This window comes from Mustela putorius, unplaced genomic scaffold, assembly GCF_011764305.1.
Source record: "Mustela putorius furo isolate JIRA1106 unplaced genomic scaffold, ASM1176430v1.1 tig00003858_pilon_pilon_pilon, whole genome shotgun sequence".
NCBI lineage: Eukaryota > Metazoa > Chordata > Mammalia > Carnivora > Mustelidae > Mustela > Mustela putorius.
The window spans coordinates 39,873,961-39,899,972 of NW_025422010.1; the positions used below are offsets into that span (position 1 = coordinate 39,873,961).

Here is a 26,012-nt window from a genome sequence, read left to right on the forward strand (position 1 = left end):
CCTTGGGAGTATTATGGAAGTGACGTAAGTCAGACAGAGCAAGACAAGTCATACCGTATTATTTCACTTATAGGTGGAGTCTGAAAAGCCAAACAAGTAAACAGACCAAACCAAACAAAAAGAAACAGACTTAGAGAAACAGAGAACAGCTGTGTTTGCAGAGGGACGGGGGGGGGGGGGGATGAGCGAAATAGGCGAAGGGGAATAAGAGGTACAAACTTCCAGGGAAAAGTCAGTCCGTCCCAGGGATGCACAGTGTAGTTTAGGGAATATAGGTAGCAGTATCTTACTAACTGTATGGTGACACATGGTAACTACCCTTAACATAGTGATCATTTCATCTTGTAAATGTTGTACCCTTGAAACCAATCACAATATTGCATGTGATACATACTTCAGTTAAAAAAAACAAAAGGGGATGTTGTTCAGGGAAACCAGATTCAGCCGAGTAGCTTGATGTGCCTGAATAATGGCCGGGAGCTGAGCTGTGTGTGTCCATGATCTTCACATCCCCTTGGTCCCTTTCTCCCAGACTTCTGGTTGCCCACTGGGAGGAGGAGGGGCTGGGGAACCATGGCGTCCAGCCCCCTGGAGTGGCATCAAAGATGCCAAGCTCCCTGGGCTAAAAGCCTCTTGTCAGCAGAGTAATTGGATCTGACTTGCAGCAGGCGGGGAGCAGAGGTATTCAAGCCCTCCATGCTATTTTTAAACGCCCTCTCTTCCCCAAGTGCAGATCTCAAGCTCAGCGGGAGAGAATGGCTCATCTTGAGGCTTGGGAATCAAAGCACAACTCCCCGCCTCCCCCCACCCCAAGTTTAAGCAAAGTTTAAGTCTCACTACTCTCATCCTGCAAAATCACATCTCCTAGTGGATCCTGCCATGACCACAGTTCCTGGTGTGGGCAGCGGCTGGACTCCAGGGGCCATGGGGTGCATGGGACGTACCCTGGTTTGGGCTGACTGCCCAGCTGGCCGGAGGCAGGCCAACAACCCTGGTCTCTTGGTTGCCTGGCAGCCCTGGAGGCTCAGCACTAAGCCAGCCGGCAAACATGTCCCTGCCGGTCTGGCGTCTGCCACTGTCTTTGACTCTTGGTAGCAGCTTGCAGCTGCCTGTCAGGCTCGAAGACAGCGGGAGTCAGAGCAGAGAGCAGGCGCCCTCCTGTCAAGTGTCGCTCTGGGAGCTGAGCCCCATACTGCGTGCAGCCCGGGGTGGTGGAGACAGTCCAAGGAGGCCGGCCTCTCTGTCATGGTGCTGCAGATGCCCCCTCCCTTGTCTGATTCTTCCGACTTGCCACACTTCTGCTCCCCAGCAACCCCTCCACAGCCCCATTCCACCTCTAGCAGCTCCACCATGGGTCGGCAGTGAAGTGCTCCCCCACCAGGGGATGTCAGGAAGACAGCAAGGGACTAGCTGGTGGTCCTGTCAGCTCCCCACTCTTGGAGAAGGACAAGGCCACCTCAGAGAGAGCTGTGAGGGATACAGAGCTGCTGCTAGCGGCCCTCAGGGAGTGAATGCTTCTAGAATTCACACCTGCAGGGCAGGTACCACTGTGCCCAATAATAGCTGAGACACAAGAGGCCCAAAGGGGAGACCCTGGCCAAGGTCCCTGGCAGATCCTTCCTGTCTCCTTGACAAGGAGCCTCCATCCCCTGCCAGAATCCCCGAGGCCTTGAATGTTCGAGAATTAGTGAGTCTTGGGCTTTCAGACCGCAGAGCGCTCTCAGAGGCCTGAGGCGTCCCAAGCCTCTTCCTGCCTTAGCAGTGGGTGGTGGGGTGGGTGGGTGGCCCAGTTAAGTGGCCCTTGGTGAAACTTTGCTGCTTTGGGTTTTCAAAATTGTTTGATGGAAACACTGCAAGCTGGGAAGCCTGGCAGGACCTGTTCTCAGAAGGAGGGATTTGAGTAAGGTGGGCCTTCCATTGGCTTTCTCAGTTCTGAGTTCTGAGTCGTAGGTTCTGACTGGGGTCAGAGGACCCTCCCTGGCTATGGAGTCCTCCAGAGTCCCTAGGAATGGACCCCCAGTGCTCCTGGTGTTAGCCCTGCCACCTCGGGTGATGTGATGACCGGTTGTTTACTTACTTTGTGCCTCAGTCGGTTTATCTTTAAACTGGGGAGACAGCGAAAACTGAAACTAGGGAAGAGGAGCGGGAGACACCGTGGGCCACCCTGGGAACTGGGGTGAGGACGTTGGAGGACAGAAAGCGGGGGGCAGGACAACACCAAAGCCTGACCAGCTGGCCCATTTTGTTGTACTTCACCGACATTATCATTTTTTAGAAAAACTGCTTTGTGTATTTTGGAAACCACACAACATATACACAGTATGAAAGGATGTATAGAGACAGAGAAAACCACATCCCCCCCCTCCCCTGCCCTCAGCCACCCGCGTTCCCCCCACATGGGAACCCTGGCTGTCAGAGCTCATGCCACCTCCTGAAATCGTCCGCTGCACAGACACTATAACCGCAGACTTTACCTAACGTTACTGTAGGACCCTCAGGCTCTTCTTCTGTGGACGTTTGTTCTAACATCCTTCCTACCAGGCCTCCCTGATGTGAGTCGCTGTAATTTTTTCAAAGCACTTTCCCCCGGCATGTCTCCTCTGAACCCATGACCATCCTGGACGCCCAGATGGCAGCCTCCTTCTGCATGTCTTGCAGGTTGGGAAGTTGGAATTCAGAGAGGGCAGGCTTCTTGCCTGAGGCCACACCACGAGTAAGACTGAACTTGAATGCGACTCGCCTGGGTCCCAGGGCAGAGGTACCCCACTGTTTCCTTGCAAGAAAATACTCCACCCCCTCTTCTCATGTTGGATATAGAGCAGATATTTAAACAACAAATGATCGATCCAGCAAGACAGGGCAATGTGTACCCACAGGCAGGCCTAATTCCAGCAGGCCAGGGGGCAGGCCGTGGATCAAGGCCACGGCTGCCCTCTATGTGTGTGCGTGCACGGACACACACACACACACACACACACACTCAGACTCCCGAAGGACAAAGGCAGCACGTGGAAGCCTGTGCTCCTCATGGCTTCCCTTGCCTTAGTGAAGAGCGAGGGGTGTAATGGCGGCTGGGAAGGGCCATGTGAGAGGATACATTAGGTTCGCTGGGGGCCACTTTGTACCCAATAAACCTCTTCACTCTGTGCCGTGATGGCATTGCAGATGGGACACATTCATGACTCAAAGACCCAACCCCTAGCTTCAGGTGACACCTGGAACCCAGGATGTGGTGGCAGAGGACAGTTTCAGAGCCTGGGAGAACCCTGCGTCTCTTAAAAGTGTCCCCTTCCCTAGGCCTAGAAGACTTTGGCTGGAGTTTAACTGACATCACTTCATGCCCACAGGAGACCTAAGGCCTTACCAGTGATTTGCTGAGGGAGTCCCCCTTGTCAATCTTCTTGGCCCCATATTTTGATGGTGTAGACAATGAAAGAAAGAGAGGTTCAGCAGGAGAAAACTAGGCTCCAAATCCCCAGTCCCGGGCCAAGGGTTGTTGGTAAGTCTCTGTAACCCTCTGAGCCTCAGTTTCTTCATCTCTAAAATGGGACCAATCTCCTCAATTTGGTTGTGGGGCTGAATTTGGGAAATGCTTTCTAAGAGGGGATATGAGGCCAATTACTGTCAGCATCATAGAGGCACTGAAATAGGGTTCCGGAGGGACTCTCAAGCACCTGGCATGGAGGAAAGAGAAGCAGGGAGGCAGAAAATAGTGCCTGAAGCCCTGGAGGTGGGTGCCAACCTCGGATGCAAGAGTCAGGACAGCCAGAGCTGCACCAGCTGGCTACTCAGGGCTGGGGACTGTCCCTCAGCCTTTTTGACTTTGCTGTTGGCATTTTCCCTGCTAATTAACATGTCATGGGGGTGGAGAGCAGGAAAAACACGAAACAATTGATTTGTCTCTTTGCCAGCACATCTGGGAAAAGGCTGGGTGTGGGAGGTCAAAAAACAGGCTAAAAATCAGTGTTTCACATTCTCAAGGAAGCACATGGCTCTGCGGGTTTCAGCTCTCTGCTGCTGTTGCTGAGGAAAGCACGAGGAATTCAAGTTCAACTTCGGATTCTGGAGACAGAGAGAAGAGGCACTAAAACCTCTTTTGGCTTTGTCATGGAAAGGGTGATGCAGGGACCTGGCTGGTGCTTAGGGGGTCAAATAGTAAGTCACCCATCCATCCACTCATGCATCTATCCGTCCGTCCTTCTATCTCTCTATCCACCCAGTGTGTGTTCAGTGTGCCCCTGGAGGCCATCCAGCCCTCTCCGAGGTGCTCTGGGTGTCTTGGAGGGATGAGGGTTTTGCTCTCTAAACATCAAGACTCACCCTCAAAACAGAGCATCATTCAGAATCAAGTCCCCACATCAATAAATGGCAACATCATCTGTATCAGCTAGCTTTTTTCTGTATAACAGCCACTCTAAAGCATGGTTTCAGAACAATAACCATTTATTCAGTTCACAGTGGGTTGATAATTTGGGTTGAGTTCGGTTGGGACCTTTGGTCTTACCTGGGCTCAGTCACCTATCTCCAGTCAGCTGGGACAGACTGGTATAGGATGGCTTCAGCTAGGGGAGTTCTCCAGCTTCACATGGCTCTCATCCTCCAATGGGTTAGCCTGGGCTTGTTTATGTGGGGGAAGCAAGCGTCTAAGAGAGTGCAAATGGGCAAGGTCTCTTAAAGCCCCACCGCAGAATGCGCATGATGTCACTTTCACTACATGGCCAAGTCCAGAATCAAGGATGGAGAAGTAGATTGTCCCTCTGGATGGGAGGAGCCACAAATCACCTGGCAAGGATTGTATTTACCATGAGAGGAAGAATTGGGGCCACTGTTTTGAGCTGTGAGCCACACAGTCTTTGTTGCTCAGGACTGAGGATCTGGAGTTCTCCTTATCTTCTGTCTCACATACCATGTCCGATCCATCAGCAAATCTGGTTACTTCTATCCTTGAGATATATTTTGAACCCAACCACCCCTTCTTCCCTCTGCCCCATTCCCACCCAGGTCCAAGAAACCATCATCTCTTTCTTGGTTCCCACTTCTTCCCTTTTTTCCCTGTAGCCTCTTCTCAACACAGCAGCCACAGCAAGACAAATCTTATCACTTCTCTGCTCAGACACCCCTTTTGGCTCCTAACCCCACTCGGAGTTAAAGCCAACATCATATAACGGCCAACAAGGTTCCCTGAGTTTCCGATATCTACCTCGCCTACTCTTACCACGCTCCTCTACCTCATTCTGTTCTACCCATACTGGCCTCCAGATGGTCCTCGAAACGCCTGGCTTCTGTCACCACAGGGCCTTTGCACTGTGGACCCGTCCACATGGAAATCTCTTCTGGATATCTTCCTGCTCAATCCTCAGCCCCCTTCAGCTCTTTATGAAAACATCGCCTTCTCACTGAAGGCCCTCCTGGCCGTCCTATCTAAAATCAAAACATTCCCCCACTCATCCTCCTGCCCTGCTTCAGTTTTCTCCACAGATCCTATCAGCATCATCACTGAATGAAATATTTTCTTATCTACTTTGTGTCTGGACCAACACTGTCCAACAGAAATAAAATGTAAGACTCCTATATAATTTAATTTTTTTCCTAACAGCCACATTAACAAAGTAAAAAGAAACCGGTGAAATTTATTTTAATAATATACATGATCTAATCCAACATATCTAAAATTAATGATTTCAACATCTAATTGATTCAAAAGTTGTTAGTGTTTTTGTTTTTGTTTTTACATTATTTTGTTTGTACTTAGTCTTTGAAGTCTGGTGTGTATTTACGCTGGCAGTCTGTATCAGTTTAGACCAGCCACATTTCACATACAGAACCATCCCATGTGGTGAGCACATGGGATAATACAGAATGAGACCACCGACCCATGAAGGCAAGGATTTCCAGCTGTTTTATTCACGACTGCATCCCCGGCACCTAGAACATTGCCTGACCTGTAAGAGGCACGCAGTCAATACTGGGTGCATGAATAAGTCAGGTTTGGAATCAAATGTAAGTATGTGGCCAGAGAGTTTCAGACCCAGCAAAGGGCTACCACGCATCTAGCTAGCTTCATCCTCACGGCCGTCAGGTGGAGCTGTGAAGGGGATAAAGATAGACTTTCTCTCCCAGCGTGGCTCCCTTGTTCAGCACCTCCGTGCTTTTCCATCCTCTCTGGTCCGAGGAATACTCTATACGCTCACCCCCGCTGACCACCAGGGACTTAATGTCTTGCAGGAGTGTGAGAGAGCCACGCTTAACCCAAGGCAGTGGCCACCTGCCCCCTGACCCCGCCCCGGGAATTTTTGGCTTTGGCAGAAATGTTGTTACTGGGCCATGAGTCTCTTTGTCGTCCCTGGGTTCACCCTGAGAGTAGGAGGCCAGCTGCGGTGCCTCCCTGGGCAGAGAGCCCTGGGTGGGGGGTGGCTAGGTGCTGGATGCCCTGGCACGCTCCCCTGCCCGCCATCTCACTCACAAGACCATGTTTGCAGCTTGATGGGGAGTGAGGGGACTTGGGAGGAGTGGGTGTTCCCTGCACCCAGGCCCAGCGGAAGGCGAGTGGCGGCTGTTCTCTGGGAGGCTCTTGCCCCAGCAGGGTCTCAGTGTTCACCCTGCAGGCCGGAAGGCTGCAGCCCAGAGCTGTGATGCTGAGTGCTTGTGTGGGCTCCCCCCGTGGGAGCGGGCATCGTCTGGGCTTGGGGGGAGAGCTCTGAGCCCAGCCGGGGTGACCTGATGGAAGGGACACTGGCCTAAAATGAGTACCCAGGATGCCAAGTGGTCAGCTGAGTGCACAGCTGGCCTGGGCCTGCCTGGGGAAGGCCAGTCGGGTGGAGGGAGGCTGGCGCTATCACACGCCAAGCCAGGGGCAGCCAAGGGGCAGACAGAGTCACTGGGGGTGACCTGAGAAGGACGTTTGCTGCTGGTGAGGCATCTGGGATCTGCCAGGTGTGAGATCCCTGCAGCTCTGCTTCGCCCAGGCATCTCCTCCCTCTCGTGGTACCCCCCTCGGTCCTCCCAGCCCTCCCTCTCTCCTGCGTTCCCTTCTCCCCTCTCAGCTGGTTCAACCAAGGTCCTCCGGGCCTCCCTCCTTTGTCTCTGTCTCTGTGTCTCTCACACCCCATGCCCAGAGTACTGGCCGAGGTGCCCATGAGCAGTGAGGTCTGGGGATCGAATTAAGTGCGCCTGGCTCCTTCTGAAAGCACACGGTTGGCTGCCCACCAATGTGATCTGATTTCAGGGGCCTTGGGGAGCCAAGGACTCCCCCGTTGCCTGGACTCCCTGGCTTCTCTCTGAACCCCCACCCTTAGAACTTCATAATGGGAATCCTACCAAAATGCACCCGCTTCTGAGCGAGGCCCCGGTCTGAACTCCTCTACATGCTTCTGCAGAGGAGCGTGCAGGAGAACTTAGTGTCAGGACAGACAGAAGTGTCCTGGTGGGGAACGGTGTCGCCCGCAGCACAGTCCTGGGTGTTCGCGGAGCTGGGGCTCAGCTCTGCGTGGGTGGAACGCGTGGTCTGTGGACCTCCGGAGAAAGTGTCTGTCACGGCACCGTGCAGGACTTGGTCTGCCCACTGGGCACCAGGTCGTGCTAGGGGGACCAGGTCTAGGTCATGACCTTGCACTTCTTGAAAGTCACTGGGGTTTGGTTGCTGTTGATTTTTTTTTTTAATTTACTGGAGTATCAAAAATACGAACGGAATACTTGCACTCATGACCCGGGAGTCGCTGCACAGTTTACGAAAGCTAACCAATGCCATCAACAGTGGGGACCCTCCTTCCCCGGCCAGGGATGCGAGAGGACGGCTTCTGTTCTGGGTCTGAAGCTGTTGCTTCTCCTGAATGAGCTGGTTGTGATTCACAGCGACCACCTCCCAGGCTCAGCGCCCCCATCCCTGCTGGATTTGCAGCTGGGCCCTGTTACTCACTGGAAGAATCTGGCAGTCTTTCTGTTTGCGATGTTCCCCAGGGTAGTCTTTCTGCCTTACGCTTTATTCCTGGGCTGCCATGCAAGCCCACCGGGGCGAATGCCCGGGATGGGGGGGGGCAGCTGTTTCACACACTGCCAAGGCTGTTAGCGAGATGATACTTCCTACATGTTCAACTGTTCGTTTTCATTCATTCATTCATTCATTCATTCATTCATTCAGCAAGTTCTTACAGTGTATTAGGATCTGTGCCAGGCCCTAGGAATATAGGTGAATGAGACAGACCTAGGTCCTGCGCTCATGTAGTAAGGTCTCCTGACTCTAGATGCCCTTCACAAAGTGCCCTTTTTTGAGTGTTCTGGGAATCTTTTTTCTTTTTTTTAAGATTTTATTTGAGAGAGAGCGAGAGAGAGAGAGCATGCATGCATGAGTAGGGGGCGGGGGGGGGGGTTGGTGAGGGGCAGGGGGAGAAGCTGACTCTCCCGCTGAACAGGGAGCCTGACGCAGGGCTCGATCCTAGGACCCTGAGATCATGACCTGAACTGAAGGCAGATGCTAAGCCCACTGAGCCCCCCAGGCACCTGCTGGGGATGTTTTTATAGACCTCTTTGACATTGGATGGAGAAAAGGTGTCTTCTGGGATGGATGCTGCCTGGAAGATGGTCCCGTTTTTGTCTGCAGTTGCAGATGGTCCCTAGCTGGCCACTCCCTCCAGCTCCCTGCCCCTACTCCTATCCCCAGGGCTATTGGAGTTAACACTGGCCTTTCGCAGCTTGCTGGAAGGATGCAGTTTACTGTCTCAGGTCCAGAGCAAGTAGGCTTTCTTGGGATAGAAATTCCCCTCCCAGCAGTGGTTTCAGAGCCCGGAATTCAGTTCCTTGGAAGAAGCTGAGCTTTTCATTAGAGATCAAAGACTGACCCTGGGGAGAATTCACAGAGCTGTTCTGGGCTGGAAAGGCCCCCTTTGGGTATATTACTTCCTTTTCTTGCTCTGTTGGTCAGGGAACCAAACCATGGAGAGGGAGGAAAGGAGATGTTGGGCAGCCCAAGAAGCCACGCTGCTGGGGAACAGGCCTCTCCTGGGGGGTAGATCAGACAGGAGCAAAAGAGGTTAAACTGATTTACCTGGAGGAGATAAGGGAGTGGGAGGCACAGCAGAGGGAGCTGGGTTCTGGGCCCGAGGCTCACTTGCTCTCTTCATCTCTGATTTGCCTCGTCTGCCAAGTGCTCAGCTCATGAGGTATACACCGGATTCCTGGTCTCGCGATTCAAGACTCCCCACAGCTTCCCCACAATTTCCCATCTTTCCTTTATCACCTCCCCAAGCGTCATGGCCTGCATCTGACTGGATCACAAAGCATGCATTTCTTGTCACAGGGAACTCGGAGGTGACCCAGGCTGGAGAAGTCAGTGTGGGCCATTGGGAGGCTCAGCGGATGTGAGAAACTGGAATCAGCAGAGGAAAGAGGAGGCCCGTGGGGGGTCCCGTGGAGTAGAACGGGGAGTCTGAGTTGGGGCTCACATCTCCTTGCACCTAGGCTCAGGCCTCCAGGCTTGGGCGCCGAGGACCCAGGCTTGCCTTCTCCTTGCTGCTGTGCCCTGCCCTCCCTTCCCCCAGCACTAAGACCGCTTCCCGGGCTGCCGCAGACCAGTCTGGCACGGGGACCGGGACCCTCTCCTGCTCCGGGGTCCACACTCTGGGGCTGGGCCGTTTGTGGGTCTCTGCATGGGTATCCCCAGTGATGAGGAACTTTGGGGGACATAGTGACATTCTAAGAGACATCTTCCTTGTGTTGAGCCACCTCGGCCAGAAAGAGCTTCATCCCTTTTCGGGCAGCTATTACCTGCCCCAGACTGTCCTCCTCCCAGCTCGCGTCTAGCTCTATCAGCTCTTCCTCGTGTCAGACTGCCCAAGGGCTGAGACCCCCCCGACCCCATCCTCGGGGTCTAGTTTACCCACATGCATGTTCGTACGAGGCTCCCCGAATTGGTGCCTGTACCAGGGGCTTTCTTCATCCTTCATCAGTCAAACCCCATGAGGCATAGGATTTCCCAGGACCTCATAGATTCGCCCAGCTATGGAAGCCCCCAGTGAGCTAGAAACATGGGCCAAGACCTTGACCTTTACTCAGGCCAGCAGGGAGACCTGAGGCTGAAGCCCCACGGAGACAGGGCTGGGCCTAAGGAATCCCAATCAGCTTGCATATTCCTCAGCCCGTCCTGCACTCCAGAGGCACAGCAGCTGGGCCCTTGTCATATCATGGGTACCTCCTTAGGCAGGAGCACACTTTCTCCTGGGGGGCCTTTGGGGAGACGGATGGGGGTAAGGAGGGGGAGTGGGACCACCGGGGCCATGACTCGTCATTTCCACCTGGACAGGCGGGTTCCTCTCTGGGAGAACCGTGTGGGGACATGCATGGGCACATGGGGACCCAGGTGCTGGCAGAGCAGGGGGGTGGGCCCTGAGCCCTGGCCCCCAGCTCAGCTGTGACTACCCAGGAGCCCTTGGACAGGCCACCCCACATTTCCCTCTTCGGGGTTCTCCTCTGTTCAATAGAGCTATCCACTCCCCAAGTATCATTTAGCTTGAATAGTCGATGATTCCATGAAGAACTCTATTTCCTTACTAGCTAATAATGGAATCTTTATCTTTTCTGAGATAATGAGTGACTTTCTTCCTTTTCCTTCCTTCCTTCCTTCCTTCCCCCTTTCTTCCCTGTCTTCCTTCTCCTTCCCCTATCTTTCTCTTTTCCTCTCCCCTTCATTCTCCCAACCCCCCACCCCTTGCCGGAAGATTCCTAAGCCCCTTCTAAGAACAAAGGACATGTACTGCATCGTATTTGCCCTGAAAGCCCTCTTGTCACAGCTCATTTTTGGAGATAAAATTTGCCCTCGAACGAAATGCCAAGTATAAGAAGTGAGTGCCGCAGTGAAATGGCGAGGGGCGTCCCTGTGGCTGGGAAGGCCCTGGAGCGCCCCGAGGGGGACGGGCATCTGCCCTGGGGAGTCTGGGCTGCACAGGGCATGGGAGTCTGGGTAGAAAGGAGAGCAGCGCGGGGGTAGAGAGTGGCTGTCAAGGGCGGGAGGCAGGCAAGGCCCCTGGGGATCGGGAGAGGTAAGAGGGAAGGTCACCTAGGGCAGAGAGGGAGAGAGAGGTCAGGAGGGGAATCTGGGCAGGGAATACTGAGAACTGGGCTTCAGGACAATGTAGTAGTTCCTCGGAAGGTGAGTTTTGACGGTCAGCGCTGGTCTGCTCTGCACCTCACCGCTTTAAGCCCACTTCGGATGCTGGGCATCACACAGATCTCAGCAGAGGCTGAGGCAGGAGGCTGGGGCTGGGTTTCTGGGTCTGGGCCCCTGGGGACAGCGCAGCAGTCGGCTCAGAAACACCTTCCAGGGCTTTCTACATGGCTTCCCAGTGAGCAAGATGAGAAGACTGGCGGGAAGATGTTCGTGGCCTCAGACAGCTGAGAGTTTTTGGCAGGGGTACAGGGTCAGGTGTCATCATTGTGGGTCACAAGTCAAGTAGGAAACTAAGGCCCAGGGAAGTCCTACGTCCTGTCCAGGTCTGACTGCGAGGGGAGGCACGCTGGCCGCTAGGACAGGCACTGGTGCCAGATAACCCTGCCTGGCTTTGAAACCCTCTTCGGTGGCAGAGGCCTTCTTCACTGGCCTCTTGTGGACAGCAATCTGCTTTTCGAAAGACTGGTTTTCTTTGCTGTGCTTTTCAGAGAGGAGTGAACTCTGGCCCCAGCCCTAGCTTCTGGGAAAGGGCTCAGCAGGGACTGTCTTCCAGCCATTTCCTGTGCTCTGTTTCCTCACACTGTCCTGGGGCACTTGGGAGGGAGTCTGGGGGCGCCCCCTTCCTTCTGACTCTGTGGGCTCTGCCCCACATCCCTCCCCTCCCCACCGCCTGTTCTGCCACCAGCTCTGAGGGAGGGTGCCGCTGGGCCAACGAGCAGGAACCTGACACCCTGAGAAGGGTGGGACACACCAGGCTGGTGTCCCTGGAGACCTGGAGGCTTCGGGTCTGCTCTACTCTCCCAGGGTCCCATAGCCCTGGGAGGAGCTGGAGGGCTTTGGCCCTGGCCTGATGGTAGGCTCTGCAGCAGGGACCTGGGCCGTCTTTGGGCCTGAGCCTTGTGCCCCAGCAGGTGACAGTCCACGGGGACCGTCTGCATGGGCAGCAGGCCAGGCTGAAGGGATATCAGGTTCTCCTTCCCTCTTTGTCTGAGGGCTTGAAGGTGGTGCCTCAGCACCCCAGAGTCTTGAGGATGAAAGCCCCTGTACTTCAGGGTGACCGTGTTGGTGCAGATTAGAATACAGCTAGAATATGCCTCCAGCTCAGGAGGTCACCTGCTCTGAAGAAGATTCTGTTAGACCTCATGGCTCCACTGTCTCAGTCGCCATCCTAAGTGTGCTGACTTGTTGGCCTGGATCCTCTCTGCTTCCACCTAGGCCCAGCCCTAAGGCTCCCCCGGTCCCCTTGACTCGTCCCCAGGCCAGAAACCACAGACTGTCCCTGTGTGTCCTCTGGGCCTACTGGCCCCATTTCGGCACCTTCCTCCTCCTTGAGAGGTTCTCTCACTGCCACCCCTGCTTTATCAAACCTCCTAGTTCCCTGGGCCCTGGCCCCACCTTCCATCCACAGTTGGCTTTCAGGAAAAACCTCGGTTCAAACCTCTGCTCTGTCCTTTACCAGATGCATGTCAATGAACCTTTCAGAGACTCGGGACCTGGGTCCCCGTTATCCCCACCCACCTTGCCCGCAGCCCTCAGCCGCAGAGTCCTCAGCTTCTCCTTACCTTTCCCTCCCCCGTGGGGCCGTATGGTTTCTGTCCTCTGATCCACCCACTTTCCAGCTGCCAGCTTGTTCAGGCTCCCTGCCCACGAGGCACAAATCAGTTCCCGATGCCCAGGCACTGGGGGAGCACCTGCTGAGTCTCATGTGGACCAGGTGGGCATCCGGTGGGCCCCACACCGTGTGCTTCTCCTTCCCCGCCGTGCAAGGCTAGACGGGGCCTCCCTCTGCAACCCTGCACACCGCCGCCTGCACCCACCCCGTCCCCCACCCTGTGCATGGCCAGGGCCCCTGCTTGAAGGTGCTTCCCCCAGCCCCAGCCCTCTGGGCAACGCTGTGAGCACTGACTTTCTGAATTCAAAGACGCGAAGATGTTTTTGTGTCTTACACTTGATGGGTTCTTCAGTAGGGTGCTTTGTTTCTGGGCGCTCCTTGGTTCTCTTCACTCCCTCAAAACGCTATTTAGCTCCTGATGAAGCTTGCAATCGATAGCATTTCAGCCCCAAGGAAGTATGATAAATGGATAGTGTAATCAGGGACATCTGGAGATTGTTTTTTAACCCAAGGGAGTAACTGTAATGGGAAAAATTGTGGGTTGTCTCTTGATGGGGGCATTTGGGGATGTAAGCGCTGTTCAGATGTCACTGATCGTTGGCTTGTCACGGGCCCAGATATTCTATGCTGAGAACTTCATTGCTCTGGTCTTAGAGACCAGATAGAATACTATTTCTGCTGCTGTCACGGACCCTTTCCACGCCATAGGATTGAGGCAAGCCTGGGGTCCCTGAATGTCTGTCTCCTGGCTTCAATTCCCTTTCTGAGCGGGGATGCAGAGACAGAATCGTCCGGGGACGGAGATGAGGGGAGAGGGACCCAAAGTCCCAGAATGGGAAGTCAAAGGGTCTTGGCAGATAAAACTACCCGAAACAGGGCAGGCACTTTGGATCCCCTTTCTTGCTGCCCGTCCCGGAGAGAGGGTGCTACTCCCACTGCCCAGTGCACCAACCAGAGGTTCCGGACGGCGGGGGAGCACAGCCTCTCCGGGCTGGGACAGCCTGTGGGTCCTCTTCCTAATGGGCCGCCATGGAAACCCAAAGGCTCCCCTCGCAGGGTGGGTGCCCTGGTGGCAGGATGCTGGCCAGCCGGGCCTGAGCGGTTCCCGGGCAAGCCTCGGCTTTCAAACCCAGAGCTCAACCAGGTCCTTCCTGCCATTCTCGTTCCCTCTGCCTTTCAAACCCATCTGTCCTCCGCCATCTCAGTGTAGCCGGTGTCCCAAGCCGCTGTTTCTCCCCTAGACCCCCCTGCAGTCAGCAGCTCTCCACTGAACGCCAGCTCCCAGAGAGGTGCGTGGGGATCCAGAAACAGTAAGGCACGAAGCTCTGCCAGCTGGGGGTGGTGAGTGTGAAGAAAGAGCCCAAGGTAGCCCCTGCCAGGTGCCAAAGGAGTGGTACAGACAGGGCGTTCTCCGGGAACTCAGAGGAGGGTGGTGGGCAGGGGAGGCATTTTTGGAAGAGCGGAGAGGTGACCTTTAAAGACGGGGAAAACGGTCGGTGAGGTGTGAGCAAAGGGCCCACCGGGGGGGATGTGCGTGGTGTGTCTGGAACGTTGAAGCTTCAGGCAAAGGGGTGTGCATCTCACCTGTAAGCCACGGGGAGCTCCCTGAGGGAAGGCAGGCCAGGTAGGAAACTTGGCTAAAAACTCCGCTCTGGGGGCGCCTGGGTGGCTCAGTGGGTTAAGCCTCTGCCTTCGGCTCAGGTCATGATCTCAGGGTCCCGGGATCAAGCCCCACATCGGGCTCTCTGCTCAGCAGGGAGCCTGCTTCCCCCTCTCTCTCTGCCTGCCTCTCTGCCTGTCAAATAAATAAATAAAATAAATAAATAAAAAAAAAACCAAACTCTGCTCTGGGTATGCAGTTGGCGGTCTTTACGGCTGTGCTCTCCCAGAGCCAAGGCACTAGCCACGGGCGGCAGCTGAGCTCTTGGCAGGTGGGGCTAGTCGGGACTGAGATGCATTGTAAGTTCAAAAGCTACACTGGGTTCTGAAGGCTTCATCCAGATAGAAAACAATGTGTAATACCTCCGTCATTTTTTTTCTCTCTCAGGTACACGCTGAAATAATAACACATTGGATGTATGGCCCATGTAACGTATATTATTAAAACTAGGTCCACCTGTGTCTTTTTACTTCTTTGAAGGGTGGCTGGCAGAAAATGTTAAGTTCTACCCAGTGGCTCACCTCATCATCCTTTTGGACAAAACAGGATTAGAGTCTTACAATATACTCTTTTTTTTAACGCAATTCCCTTTCTCTGTAGTCATGACAGTCTTTTAAAGATTTTATTTATTTATTTATTTATTTATGTATTTGCAAGAGGGTGAGCAGGGGGAGGAGTAGAGGGAAGGGGACCAGCAGACTCTGTGCTGAGCAGGGGGACCAAGATGCGGGGCTCGATCTCGTGACCTGAGCCGAAACCAGGAGTCGGACTCTGAACCGACTGCACCACTCAGTCTCACTTCTTCTCATTCTCCCTCAACAGCCGTCCTTCCCTCTTCTTGCTCGGTCTTCCTGTCACCTTGGCCTTCTTCTCTCTTGATGGTCAGGCCTGATAACAGGAGGTCCTGCACCCCTCTCAAATGGCAGCTGGAGCCCCCGCACAGCTTGGGGGAGCCCGTCTCTCTCAGGTGCTATCCCCTATTTTTGGCTCCTCTTTCTTGGTTTGTGTCTGAGAAAGGGTGCGGTGAAGGTTGACATTTTTGAGACCCTGCATGCTTGAAAGTGTCTATATTCTATCCGCACACCTGATCAATCAATCCTTCTGCTGGGCGTAGCGTCCTAAATTAAGACCCCCCCCCCCACGCCGCCTCCCATCCCCCCAGTGTCCTGAAGGCAGTTTCTCTCCTGTTTTCATGCTTCCAATGTTGCTCCTGGACCAATCCCATGCTATTTTGCCCTCCACACCCTTTGTGTGGCTTCTGGAAGGTGTCAGGATGATCTTGGCTCCTTGGACATTTCACCAGTGCTTTAATGTGGGGTTCTGCCCCCGTCCATTCTGCAGAGCACTTGGGGAGCCTTCTATCCAGAAGCTCAGACCCTCAGTTCTGGGAAACACACTATTTTCCATAATCCCTGTTGTTTCCTGCAGCTTTTCTCTCTCCCTAGTCACGTATGGAACTTCCGACCCATCTTTCTATGTTTGTGTCTGTTTTCTCTTACCATCTCTTGGTTTTCTCATTCTGCTTCCTGGGAAAGTTCCCCAGCTTTATCTTCTGACCATCCTCTTTTTGGCTTCTCTTGTTTTCCTTAGCTCCTTTAAAAAAATCTTGTTTCATGAATCCAACATTTTATTTCTCAGAGGATATTAACTGTAGTGTTTCTGGAGTTTATTTTTTCCTGGTCCGTCCGTTACCTCTGTTCCTCTGAGTTCCTTTTCTTTTCTCCTTTTTAAAATTTGATACGCTCTCTGTTTTCACCCTGTAGTCTTTCTCAGAGACTGGTTACCCTTGGGTTATCTGTTCATAGTGAAGAGTAGGTCACTAAAAGCTTTCCAGAAACTGTGCGTGAGTGTGTTTGTGTGGAATTTTTAATTTATGGGCTTCATTACAGAGTGGCCAATTGGAGACCCAGACATTTTACTGGGGACTCCCAAATAGAAGTTTCTGTAAAGCTCTTTCTGCGACCAGTTCCCAGCACCCTGGATGACGGTGCTTTCAGAACCAAATGGCAGAAGGGGGTGTCCCCTGCTTGCCCCCAACTGCTGTGCACCTGCCCTTCTCTATGGGAGCTTGTCTGGCCCACTTTCCCTACAAAATGTCAGGGTGAGGGAGGGGTAGGTTATCAGTGCCTTCATGGGAAAGGGGAGATGCCTTCTCATACAGACTTGTAATCGGTGTCCTCTCTCCTGCCTTCCAAAGTAGCCAGCACCTCCAATTCCTGACCTTTCCAGCACGAGTGGCAAAGATCTGTCCACTTCTCGCTGACCGCCCCTTCGGTAGGCACTGGGTTCCCAGTTTCTCAGTTCTGCTAATTCCTCCATCTGCTTTCCATCTTCCAAAAATCTGTTGCCTGTGTGTGTCACTTCTGTGTTCTCTCTGTCCTTATCTACTCATCTTCTCTTTACTCCTTTGCTCTCATTCCAACGGGGGTTAGAAGGAGCAGATGTGTGGTGAGCTTACCACATGTAGCAGGAAACCCCTGTGAATGCTTCTGCAGTTTGCCCAGTCCCTTCCCTTACTTAGTAAAGGATGCTCCCGGGTCATTCCTCATGGAGAACTTGTAAAGGCTTTCCTGTTGTCAAGGTCAATTTTATTTAGAAAAGTGGAGGAGACTAGATTAAACGTACCCTGAACCCAGCTTATTGTTGCTTTTAAATTAATTATGACATCATAACAAATTATTTAATTTTTATTTAAATAAAAATGTCTTTTTTGCATTAGTCATTGTCACAGAACTGCATGGAAAACAATGTCTGGTTGTTTTGTCTCTGGAAATTAGGGTTCCCTATGGGCTGGGTCCTCCGGGAGGCTGGACAGCCTTTTCTCTAGGTGGCATTTATTAAAACAGGAAGTCGGGCCAATGAGATTGCATGGGAGGAGTCTAATTCAGGAAAACCAAACTGCCTTCAGGGCCCTTAACTCCTTTAACAAGTGTGTTGGTTTTTTTAAAGGATGCTGGATTCTCTGTTCACTGTCTGGGACACGCCTCCCCCTTCCAGCACATACAGCCCAGAGCCTCTCACTGGCAGCGGCCAGCCAGCCAGGTGGACCTGAAAGCAATGACCTCGCGGGCTTCCAAGGAAGGCCTCCTGTTCCACCAGCCGCAAGGGCGTCCCCTCCTCATGGGCGGGGCGCAGGGCGGGTCGTCACGGAGTCTTCTCTGTCCTTGCCTCTCCAGGTGCCCCTTTTCAAAGGTCTCAGCATCCTCACGCTACCTCCTGCCGTCACTTCCACCTGGGCCCCCCGCAGCCGCAGCAGCTGGCGCCCGACTTCCCCCTGGCCCACCCCGTGCAGTCGCAGCCGGGCCTCAGCGCCCACATGGCCCCGGCCCACCAGCACAGCGGCACCCTGCACCAGTCGCTGACTCCGCTGCCCACCCTGCAGTTCCAGGACGTCACAGGTCCCTCCTTCCTACCTCAGGCCCTGCACCAGCAATACCTCCTGCAGCAGCAGCTCCTGGAAGCCCAGCACCGCAGGCTCGTCTCGCACCCGAGGTGGGCGGGGCGGGGCGGGGCCGGGGCGGGGCCGGGGCGGGGCCTCGGGCAGGACTCTGGGCTTCCGGCTGCCACCCCGCCCCCTGGGCGGGCAGTCATCCCGTGGGGTTCTGTGCGGGAGGCAGCTTTTACTCCAGTTTCAGGCGCTGAACGCCCCCTGGACCCGACACGGGTTCCCTCGGTAGCCAGTGTGTGTCCTTGTCATTTCACCCAGGTGCAGGGGCAGGGGCCGGATAACTGGTGGTTTACAGTGCTCACGGTGGAAGAAGGGAGTCCTCACGTCCCCTGGAGCTTCACGATCACCTGATTCTAACACCTAAGGTCCCTAAGGGACACCAAAGGACATAGCTGCTTCCGCCCTGCCCTCAGAGAGCCCATGGTCTGGTTGGGGGGACCAGCTATGAAACAAATGAAGAGTAAAATTATATAATACGGGGCAAGTCAGTTCACCACTCTGAGCCTCAACTGTTAAGAGAAAGAGAGTACATCAAGGGTTTGCAAACATTTGTGCCTTAGGATTCTTCACACTCTTAAAAATTATTGAGGATTACACAAGCTTCTGTTTACACACAGGTTATGACTATTGATATTTACCCCATGTTGGAAATTAAAACTGAGCTATTTAAACCACATTTATTAATTCATTTAAAAATACAAGAACAAACCCATAAAAACCAAAAAGACCAATTGTGTCTTTTTTGAAAAGAAGGTACATATACATGTAGTGAGAAGAGGGATTTTTTTTTTTTTACATATTTGCAAATCTTTAATGCCTGGCTTAATAGAAGACAGCTGTGTTCTCATGTCTTCTTCTGCAGTCTGTTCCAGAATCACCTATAATTTCTAGAAAATTCACCATTCACCTGTGAGAGAATGAGAGTAGAAAAGCAAATAACATCCTAGTACTATTATGAAAATAGATTTGACCTCACAAACCCCATGAAGGAGTCTCAGGGACCCCCAGGAGTGCCTGGACCACACTGAGGACCGATAGACCTGATGAATTCTAAGGCTCTAAGAGTGTGTGACTGTGGGGGTTGGGGTGTGGGGGGCACAGGTGACTGTTGTAGCAGGTCAGAGGGAAGAGAGGTCATCATGCCTGCGGTGTGCAGGGAGGCCTTCCTGTAGGTGGTGTCTTTGACTGGGGCCATGAAAGCTGGGAAGAGTGTGGAGAAGGGTGGAGGAGAGGAGAAGGGTGTGGCAGGAGCAGAGGGGTACACAGGTGTGGGAAAGTCTACAGGAGGCACGTCTGTGTCCCCTGAAGACAGCCCACAAAATTCAGAGGGAGGAAGTAGGAGAAATAGCAGAGGAGGCTGGGGAGTTTGGGTGGGACAGGTGGCCGGCAGGAGACACACCGAGGGAGAGGACTCAGCATAGTGGGCAGCCCCCAGATAACAGGAATGTTTGAATTATTGACAGCCACCAGCTGGGAAACGTCCTTGGAATTTGGGAAGAGGGACAAAACCCACTACTCTGTAAGCTATAGGCTCAGGCTGGCCAGGGCTGCTTAGTGACTGGGCTGGACCTGGGGCAGCCTTGACGCCATGGGCCCTCCTTCCCTTCCTGTGCAGGCGGAGTCAGGAGCGTGTGTCTGTCCATCCCCACCGCCTCCACCCCAGCTTCGACTTCAGCCACCAACTCCAGACGCCTCAGCCCAGGTATTTGGCTGAGGGCACTGACTGGTGAGTGTTTGGGGGCCCTAAGCAAGGGAGGGGGTGAGTAGGGTCTTGCCTGATCCATGCAGTTCCTGTTTCCTTCACGTTGAATGATGCAGGAGGCCTATCTTCAAACTCCAGGCTTTGCCTGTGTCCCCAGTCACCCTCAAGGCCACATGACCCCCACTGGGCCTGGTGAAGGCACTTAGCTCAGGATGTGCCTGGATAGCACCATGTGCCCAGCCTGGGGCTCTGTGCTCATGGTCCTGCAGGGGAGGAGGGGACAGAGACAGAAAACACTTCCCAAGGTCAATGATGCCTGGAAACCAGTGGTTTCTGGGAGGCAGGCAGAAAGGAGAGTCTCAGGAGCTAGCTAATCAGGGAGGGCTTCCTGGAGAGGGTGGACCTTGAGGGATCCACAGAGAGGAGCCAGGGCAACCCAGCAAGACCAAACACGGGCTTGTGGAGGCAGAGCAGGGTTGGAGGTAAGGACTGAGGAGAGAAGCTGGGGAGAAAGATTGAGGGCTTTGCCGTGATATCTTTGTAGGCACTGAAATCCTGTGTCTTACAATTTCTTACACTCAGGGCAGAGGGATAGAGGTCTTTGTTGCCCTGTGATGTAGTGTTGCTTGGTTTGGGGTCCTCTGTCCCACCTGCCTCTCTGGTTCTAGCTCTGGACTTGGTTCACCTACACTAGGGTGTGGTGCTCACGTCCACACACTTGAAAAAGTCGTGTAGTTCCCTGAGGCATTTGGGTTTAGAGGGCATCACGCCTGCAACTTATTTTCAAATAGTTCAGGGAAAAACCCCACGGAGAAGTGCGTGTGTAGCTGTTGTAAGTATACGCAGAGAGAGAGAGAAGGAACTAAAAATGCGGCAAAATAGTAAAACATTAACGCTTGGGGAACCTGGGTGAAGCGGGTCTGGGAATTCTTCGGGCTGGTCTTACTTATAACTTTGGGGTCAACATGTTGCTGTTTGAAAGACTATAAATGCAAACAAACAAAAACTTCTATGGAGAAGCAGGGACTATATTTAAAAAAAAAAAAAAAAGACAGATGTGCTCTGTGTCATTTTCCAGCTGTCAGTCAGGTGGACAGGGCTTCCAGGAAAGGTTCAAAAGCGGGCGAGTTCCGGTTGACTGCGTGCAAAAGGTGCTTCCAGGCGCAGGAAATAGTTGTTCTAAGGCGTTTCCATGTCTTCCAGCCCTCTGCTCGTTCTGGGGGACGTTCTGTGAAATTGAACACTTCCTCAAAGGAGAGGCGACGCGGCGGCCAACTTCAGCCCAGGCTTTTTCTAATTAGCAGATTCAAATCAGGAAGGTTTAATTGCAGTTTGGATTGAATTCTGTCCCTCAGCAGTCAAGTCCATCCAATTTAATTCAATTCAGTACACACTGGGTGATTTGAACAAACATGGGGGAGCCAGCGCGGCCAGTGGGACCGAGGAGGTGACATGGGTGAATGGGGAGTCTTGTCCTGGGGTGGTGTCAGGAGCCCTGCAGGTGTGAGCCTCCCCAGCTCGCTGGCTTTCCACGCTTCACTCCCTCTGCCCTTCTGACCTCTGTCTACCTGAGAAACAAAGACTGATGCCCTGAGAGACCTCAGCAGGGGGCGAGGGGGGGATCCTGCCCTGAGTCACATCTGGGTTCACCCTGGGCTTTTTGTGCCTGGCCTGTCCACCTTACTTTGGGATATTTAAACCCTGCTCTACCCAGGCAGCTTCTCTTAGCTGGGCATCTTGGCCAAGAGTGTGGGGGAACAGTAGCCCTTGCGGCAGCAATCCCAACTACGCCCCCTTTTTGGTCCATACCGGATAACTCGACCCTAACCTTGAGCTCCAATGTCTCTGTCCTCATCACACTCCTTCCTTGACCCATTCCCAGCTTCATACTTCCAGCTGTGATGCTAAGGTCTGATTGCACCCTGTTCCACCACCCAGCCCTAGCCCTGGCCAGGCAGAACGCCCCCCCCCCCCCCCACACACACCCCGGTTACCTGGGACCTGGAGGGCAACAGCATTTGACTGTCCCTCCCCTGCCGCGGCTCTGCCTCTGCCAAGCCTCCAGGTTCACCTGCGAGATGGTGCCAGCTCTTAAGCTCTCCGGGCAGAATGTTAGGCTCAAGGTAGCCACCAGACCACAGCACACTTCAAGGCCATTGGCAGTGAGTGGAAAATAAAGTTTAGCTTGATATTTAGATGCAAATGACAAGAAACTATGCATTGAGACAATGCTCCCCATATATATACACATAGACACACGCATCACATCTGGAAGCAGGAATTCCTTAAATACCTCTCATATCTTTTTTCCTTAGTTTGGATGTGTTTGTTGAAAAGATGTGGGCTGTTTTTTCTGTGTTCCCCCCAACTCGGTTCTTGCCGGTTGCCCTCTGCTGGATCTGTTCAGAGGTCCCTCCGTTTTCCTCAGTTCCCGGTGCACTGGCACTTAGATCAAGCGTGGAGCAGATTCACGTTCAACTCTTACTATTTCTTGGCAAAAGTACTGACAAGGGGTGTGTTCTCCCAGCAGAAAGCTGGTTGTCTCTCCCTCTGCGGTGTTAGCCATTGGTGATCTCTGCCCGGAGCCTTTACTTCTTTCGGGGACGCAGGGAGGGGACGGATAACTCCTACCATTCCTTATTCATTTGTTAGCTAGAAAGCTTTTATAAAGAGGAATTCCCCTTCATCAACCATTTGGCTACCCTCCGTCCAGTTAACAGAGGAAAGGCAGCATAAACGTCGGATTCTTTCCCTCTCTTTACTGGTTTTCAAAATGAAGCATTGGTTCCCTAATGTCCTCTGAAGGGACTGGTTTTCTTTACCATCATCTCCCTCTCATGGATCCGAACCTGTTCGAAAAGTTCCCATCTGCTGGAATGATGCTTGCTGACATGCCCCTTGTCTGAGCCCTGGCCAGTGGGAACCTCTTCTGGATGCCGTGATAACTTTCTTGCTTTCAGTTATAACAAGAGGTTTCAAATCATTTTGCACATTTTCTGCTCCAGACCTGAAATTGGCCATTTCTCAAGGAGCCCTGGTTCCTCTTCAGTTGGAATGACTGATTTTTTTTTTTTTAAGGGAGTTTTCCCTTAAAACTTGTAGGAGGCGGGGGTAGGGGTCCAGGATGGCTTTCCCAGCCTCATGGCTGCAGAGGTCCCTCTTCTGTGGTTTTCTCACAGTGGCACAAATGTGACCTCTCTCCCCCTGCCCCTCCACTTCCACCTGACTTGTCTTCCCTTGGCTCCGTATCCCTGACCAGCTCCGTATCCCTGACCAGCTCTGTTTGGATCCTTTCAGCGTTTCTCTCAAGGATGGGCTTTGTCTTGGGAGGAGCTTCGGTGCACTCATTCTAAGGAGTTTTCTGGGGTGTAGGCCATTCCAGCCCCTTCTGACCTGGCAGACCCCCTTTCTCCTCTGAGTCTCTGTTTCCTTCACTTAAAAGAGAGGGGAAGGGGTGCCGAGTCCCTCGCAGCTCTGGTGGTTTGTGACTCTGAGTCTTGTGTCTGGGGTCCCTTCTGTAAGCAGATGACTGAATCCCTGCACCCTGTGGTTCACCGTGGCCTTGTCCCCACAGGGATCTCAGTGTGGACGCCGGCTTGAGCCCTGCCCAGTTCCAGGTGCGGCCCATCCCTCAGCACTATCAGCATTACCTAGCGACTCCTCGAATGCACCACTTTCCCAGAAACTCCTCCTCCACGCAGATGGTGAGTGCAAGGGCTCTGCCAGGAAAGAGACCCCCTGACTGCCTGTGGGTGCCGGTGGTGAGAGACTGAGGCCTACAGCTCCCCTGTGTCCTGCTGTCATGCTGTCCTCCCCTCCCCGCTGCTGCTCCCACTCTGGCTTGATCTGCTGGACAAAAGGCCTTTGTCCCTGCAGGGCTCTGTGATTGCAGAAGGGGACAGGGTGGCTCTGGGGGACCTTTTCAGTCCCTGGCGTTGCAAGCTCCATGGAGCGGAGATGAGGACAGGCCATCAAAGTGGCACCGGACTGTTGGCGAGATATTATCTCCAGACAGCCCGTGCATGTAGCTGCCCTACAACACATTTCCCCCCTTCCAGCCCTTGTCTCTGCCATTAACCACCCCATCCTCAGTCTTCTTGTTTGTACCATGAGAGGTTTGCATGAGTGATCGCTGAAGCCCTTGTCTGATGTTCTACGATTGATGTCATGAGCACCATCTCCTATGAGACAAAGCTAACATTTATGGAACACTCAGTGCACGGCAGGCCCTGTTCTAACTAAGCACGTTATGCGACTTACTCGCAACGTTACAGGAAAGGGTGTTTATCCCTGTTTTACAGCTGGGCAAACAGGAGCAGAGAGGTTAAGAAACAGAGCTCATGCAGTGAGTAGGTAGAGGAACTGTGATGGAAATCTGGGCCCTCCAACTCATAGTCGGGGCCAGGGGAGGGGGGAGGGGGAGGGGGGAGGGGTAGGGGGTAAGCAGGGCAGGGACTTGCCAGGACAGCGTCAGATCCTGTCTTTATTTAACATTTTGGTATTTTGTTCATTATGGACTTTTGGCAATAATTTTGATTTTTTAAAATATTGTATTAAAATATTATTTACCTTCATTATTGAGTCTACTGTGCTGAAATACTTTTTACCTTGATTACTGAGTCTTTTGTGCTGAAATTTGTGCTCTCACTGGCCCTGCCTGGCTAGATGTGGCCCATGCCCTTCACCATCTGAGACACCTCCTGGGGTAGTACTGAGTAGAGTGGAGGAAGGGGCCTGAGGCCCTTCAGCTGCCTGGGTTTGAAATCATCGTCTGCCACTTAGGCACTGACTTTATCTATTTGTGTCTCGTTTCCCCTACCAGTAAGTTGGGGGTAGCAATGGTAGCCACATCCTAGATCAGATGAGATCACTCAAGTTGTTACATGCAGTGCTTAGACAGTGCCTCTCTGGGAATAAATGTCCAATCAGCTGAGTCAACTTACTAATGATATTAGCATACAGTATATATATATTTACTAATTTATACTTACTTTATTAATTTTGTTATTTTTTGGGGGAGCTGATTTGGCATAGGCTTGGTTCTTGGTGAGGAGAGGAGGGTATATAAGAGCAGGAAAGAGAACACTTCCCACTGACGAATCTCGGGGATGTGCAGCTTGGTCGGTTGTGGGGGGAGCAGCTGGATGCTGGGCTCATGCAGCCAGGAATCCCATCTGAGGTGTTTTTCTCTCCAACAGGTTGTCCATGAAATCCGAAACTACCCTTACCCTCAGCTTCACTTCCTTGCTCTCCAGGGACTAAACCCCAGCAGACACACCTCCGCAGTGCGGGAGAGCTATGAGGTACGCCCGCCCCTCTGTCTGGTTCCATCTGGGTTGGGGGAGACATCATGAATGTTCATGTTCATGGTCCCCTCTCCCTCTCTCCTGTTGGTGGGTAGGGCATGGGAGGTTGTGGGAAGCTTTGGGCTTGACCGTAAGAGAGAAAAAAAGAGAGAGTGAGTAAAGATGTTGGGGTCTTTCAGTACCAGCCAAGTTCTTCCCAGTGGTTATGTGAGTGCTTCCTGCTAACATCTTTCAGTGCCCTCCCTCTGTATTGTGTGTGTGCACATGTGTGAGTGAGGGAGTACATGCAGAATGCACATGTTCACACTTTCCTCTTTGCAGGAGCTGCTGCAGCTTGAGGACAGGTTGGGAAATGTGACTCGGGGAGCTGTACAGAACACCATTGAGAGGTTCACCTTCCCCCACAAATACAAGAAGGTGAGTCTGCTAGTGGGTGTGTCATTGAGGGGTTGTGGTTAGATGCTCTGAAGCTGTGATGCTTTCCGGATCTTCTCCCTTGTCTCTGTCAGGTGTGACCAGGAGGAGAGATGGGGGTGCCTCTCTCATGATGAAGGAGGAGGGCTGGATGTGCATGTGCATGCAGACTTGTGAGTGGGTGTGTTAGGTAGGCATACAGGTGTATGAATGCTTGTATCTGAATGAGTGGGCAAAGGGAGCAACTGCAGCAAAGGCCAAGATATATCTTAGAAAAGAAGTCCAAGTCCAATCCCACATGGGGACAAATGGGCAACTAAGACTTCAGAGCAGGATTATTGAGCAGCAAGATCACCTGTGGAGCTTTTAAGGCCACACATCCAAAACTCCACCCTAACCCTATAGAAGTACACTCTTCACCAATACAGCTCAGGAGTCTGGAGTAGGATTAAAATCCAGCCATCTGATTTTGAAATATTTTGAAATTCCAGTAAATAAAAAATTTGGAAGCAACCAAGATGTAAGAGGATAAACAACAGTGGTGCATCCATACAATGGAATATTAGTTCATGATTTTAAAAAACGAGCCATGCAGAGACATTAGGGAATCTTAAATGCATCTTACTAAGTGAAAGAAGCCAACCTGAAAAGGCATACTGTATGATTCCAATCATATAGCATTCTGGAAAAGGCAAAACTAGACAGTTAAAAG

The 26,012-nt window shown here is 52.8% G+C and overlaps 1 protein-coding gene across 1 annotated transcript in view; it reads left to right on the forward strand.

Moving 5' to 3' along the window:
* RNF165 (ring finger protein 165) overlaps positions 1-26,012 on the forward strand; it is a 97,769-nt gene that overhangs the window by 66,478 nt on the left and 5,279 nt on the right. Inside the window, exons 2-6 of the mRNA XM_004752214.3 lie at positions 17,607-17,922; positions 19,494-19,604; positions 23,155-23,284; positions 24,779-24,883; positions 25,208-25,303. Coding sequence (XP_004752271.3) covers positions 17,607-17,922; positions 19,494-19,604; positions 23,155-23,284; positions 24,779-24,883; positions 25,208-25,303 — 758 coding nt within the window. The remainder of the gene's footprint in view (positions 1-17,606; positions 17,923-19,493; positions 19,605-23,154; positions 23,285-24,778; positions 24,884-25,207; positions 25,304-26,012) is intronic.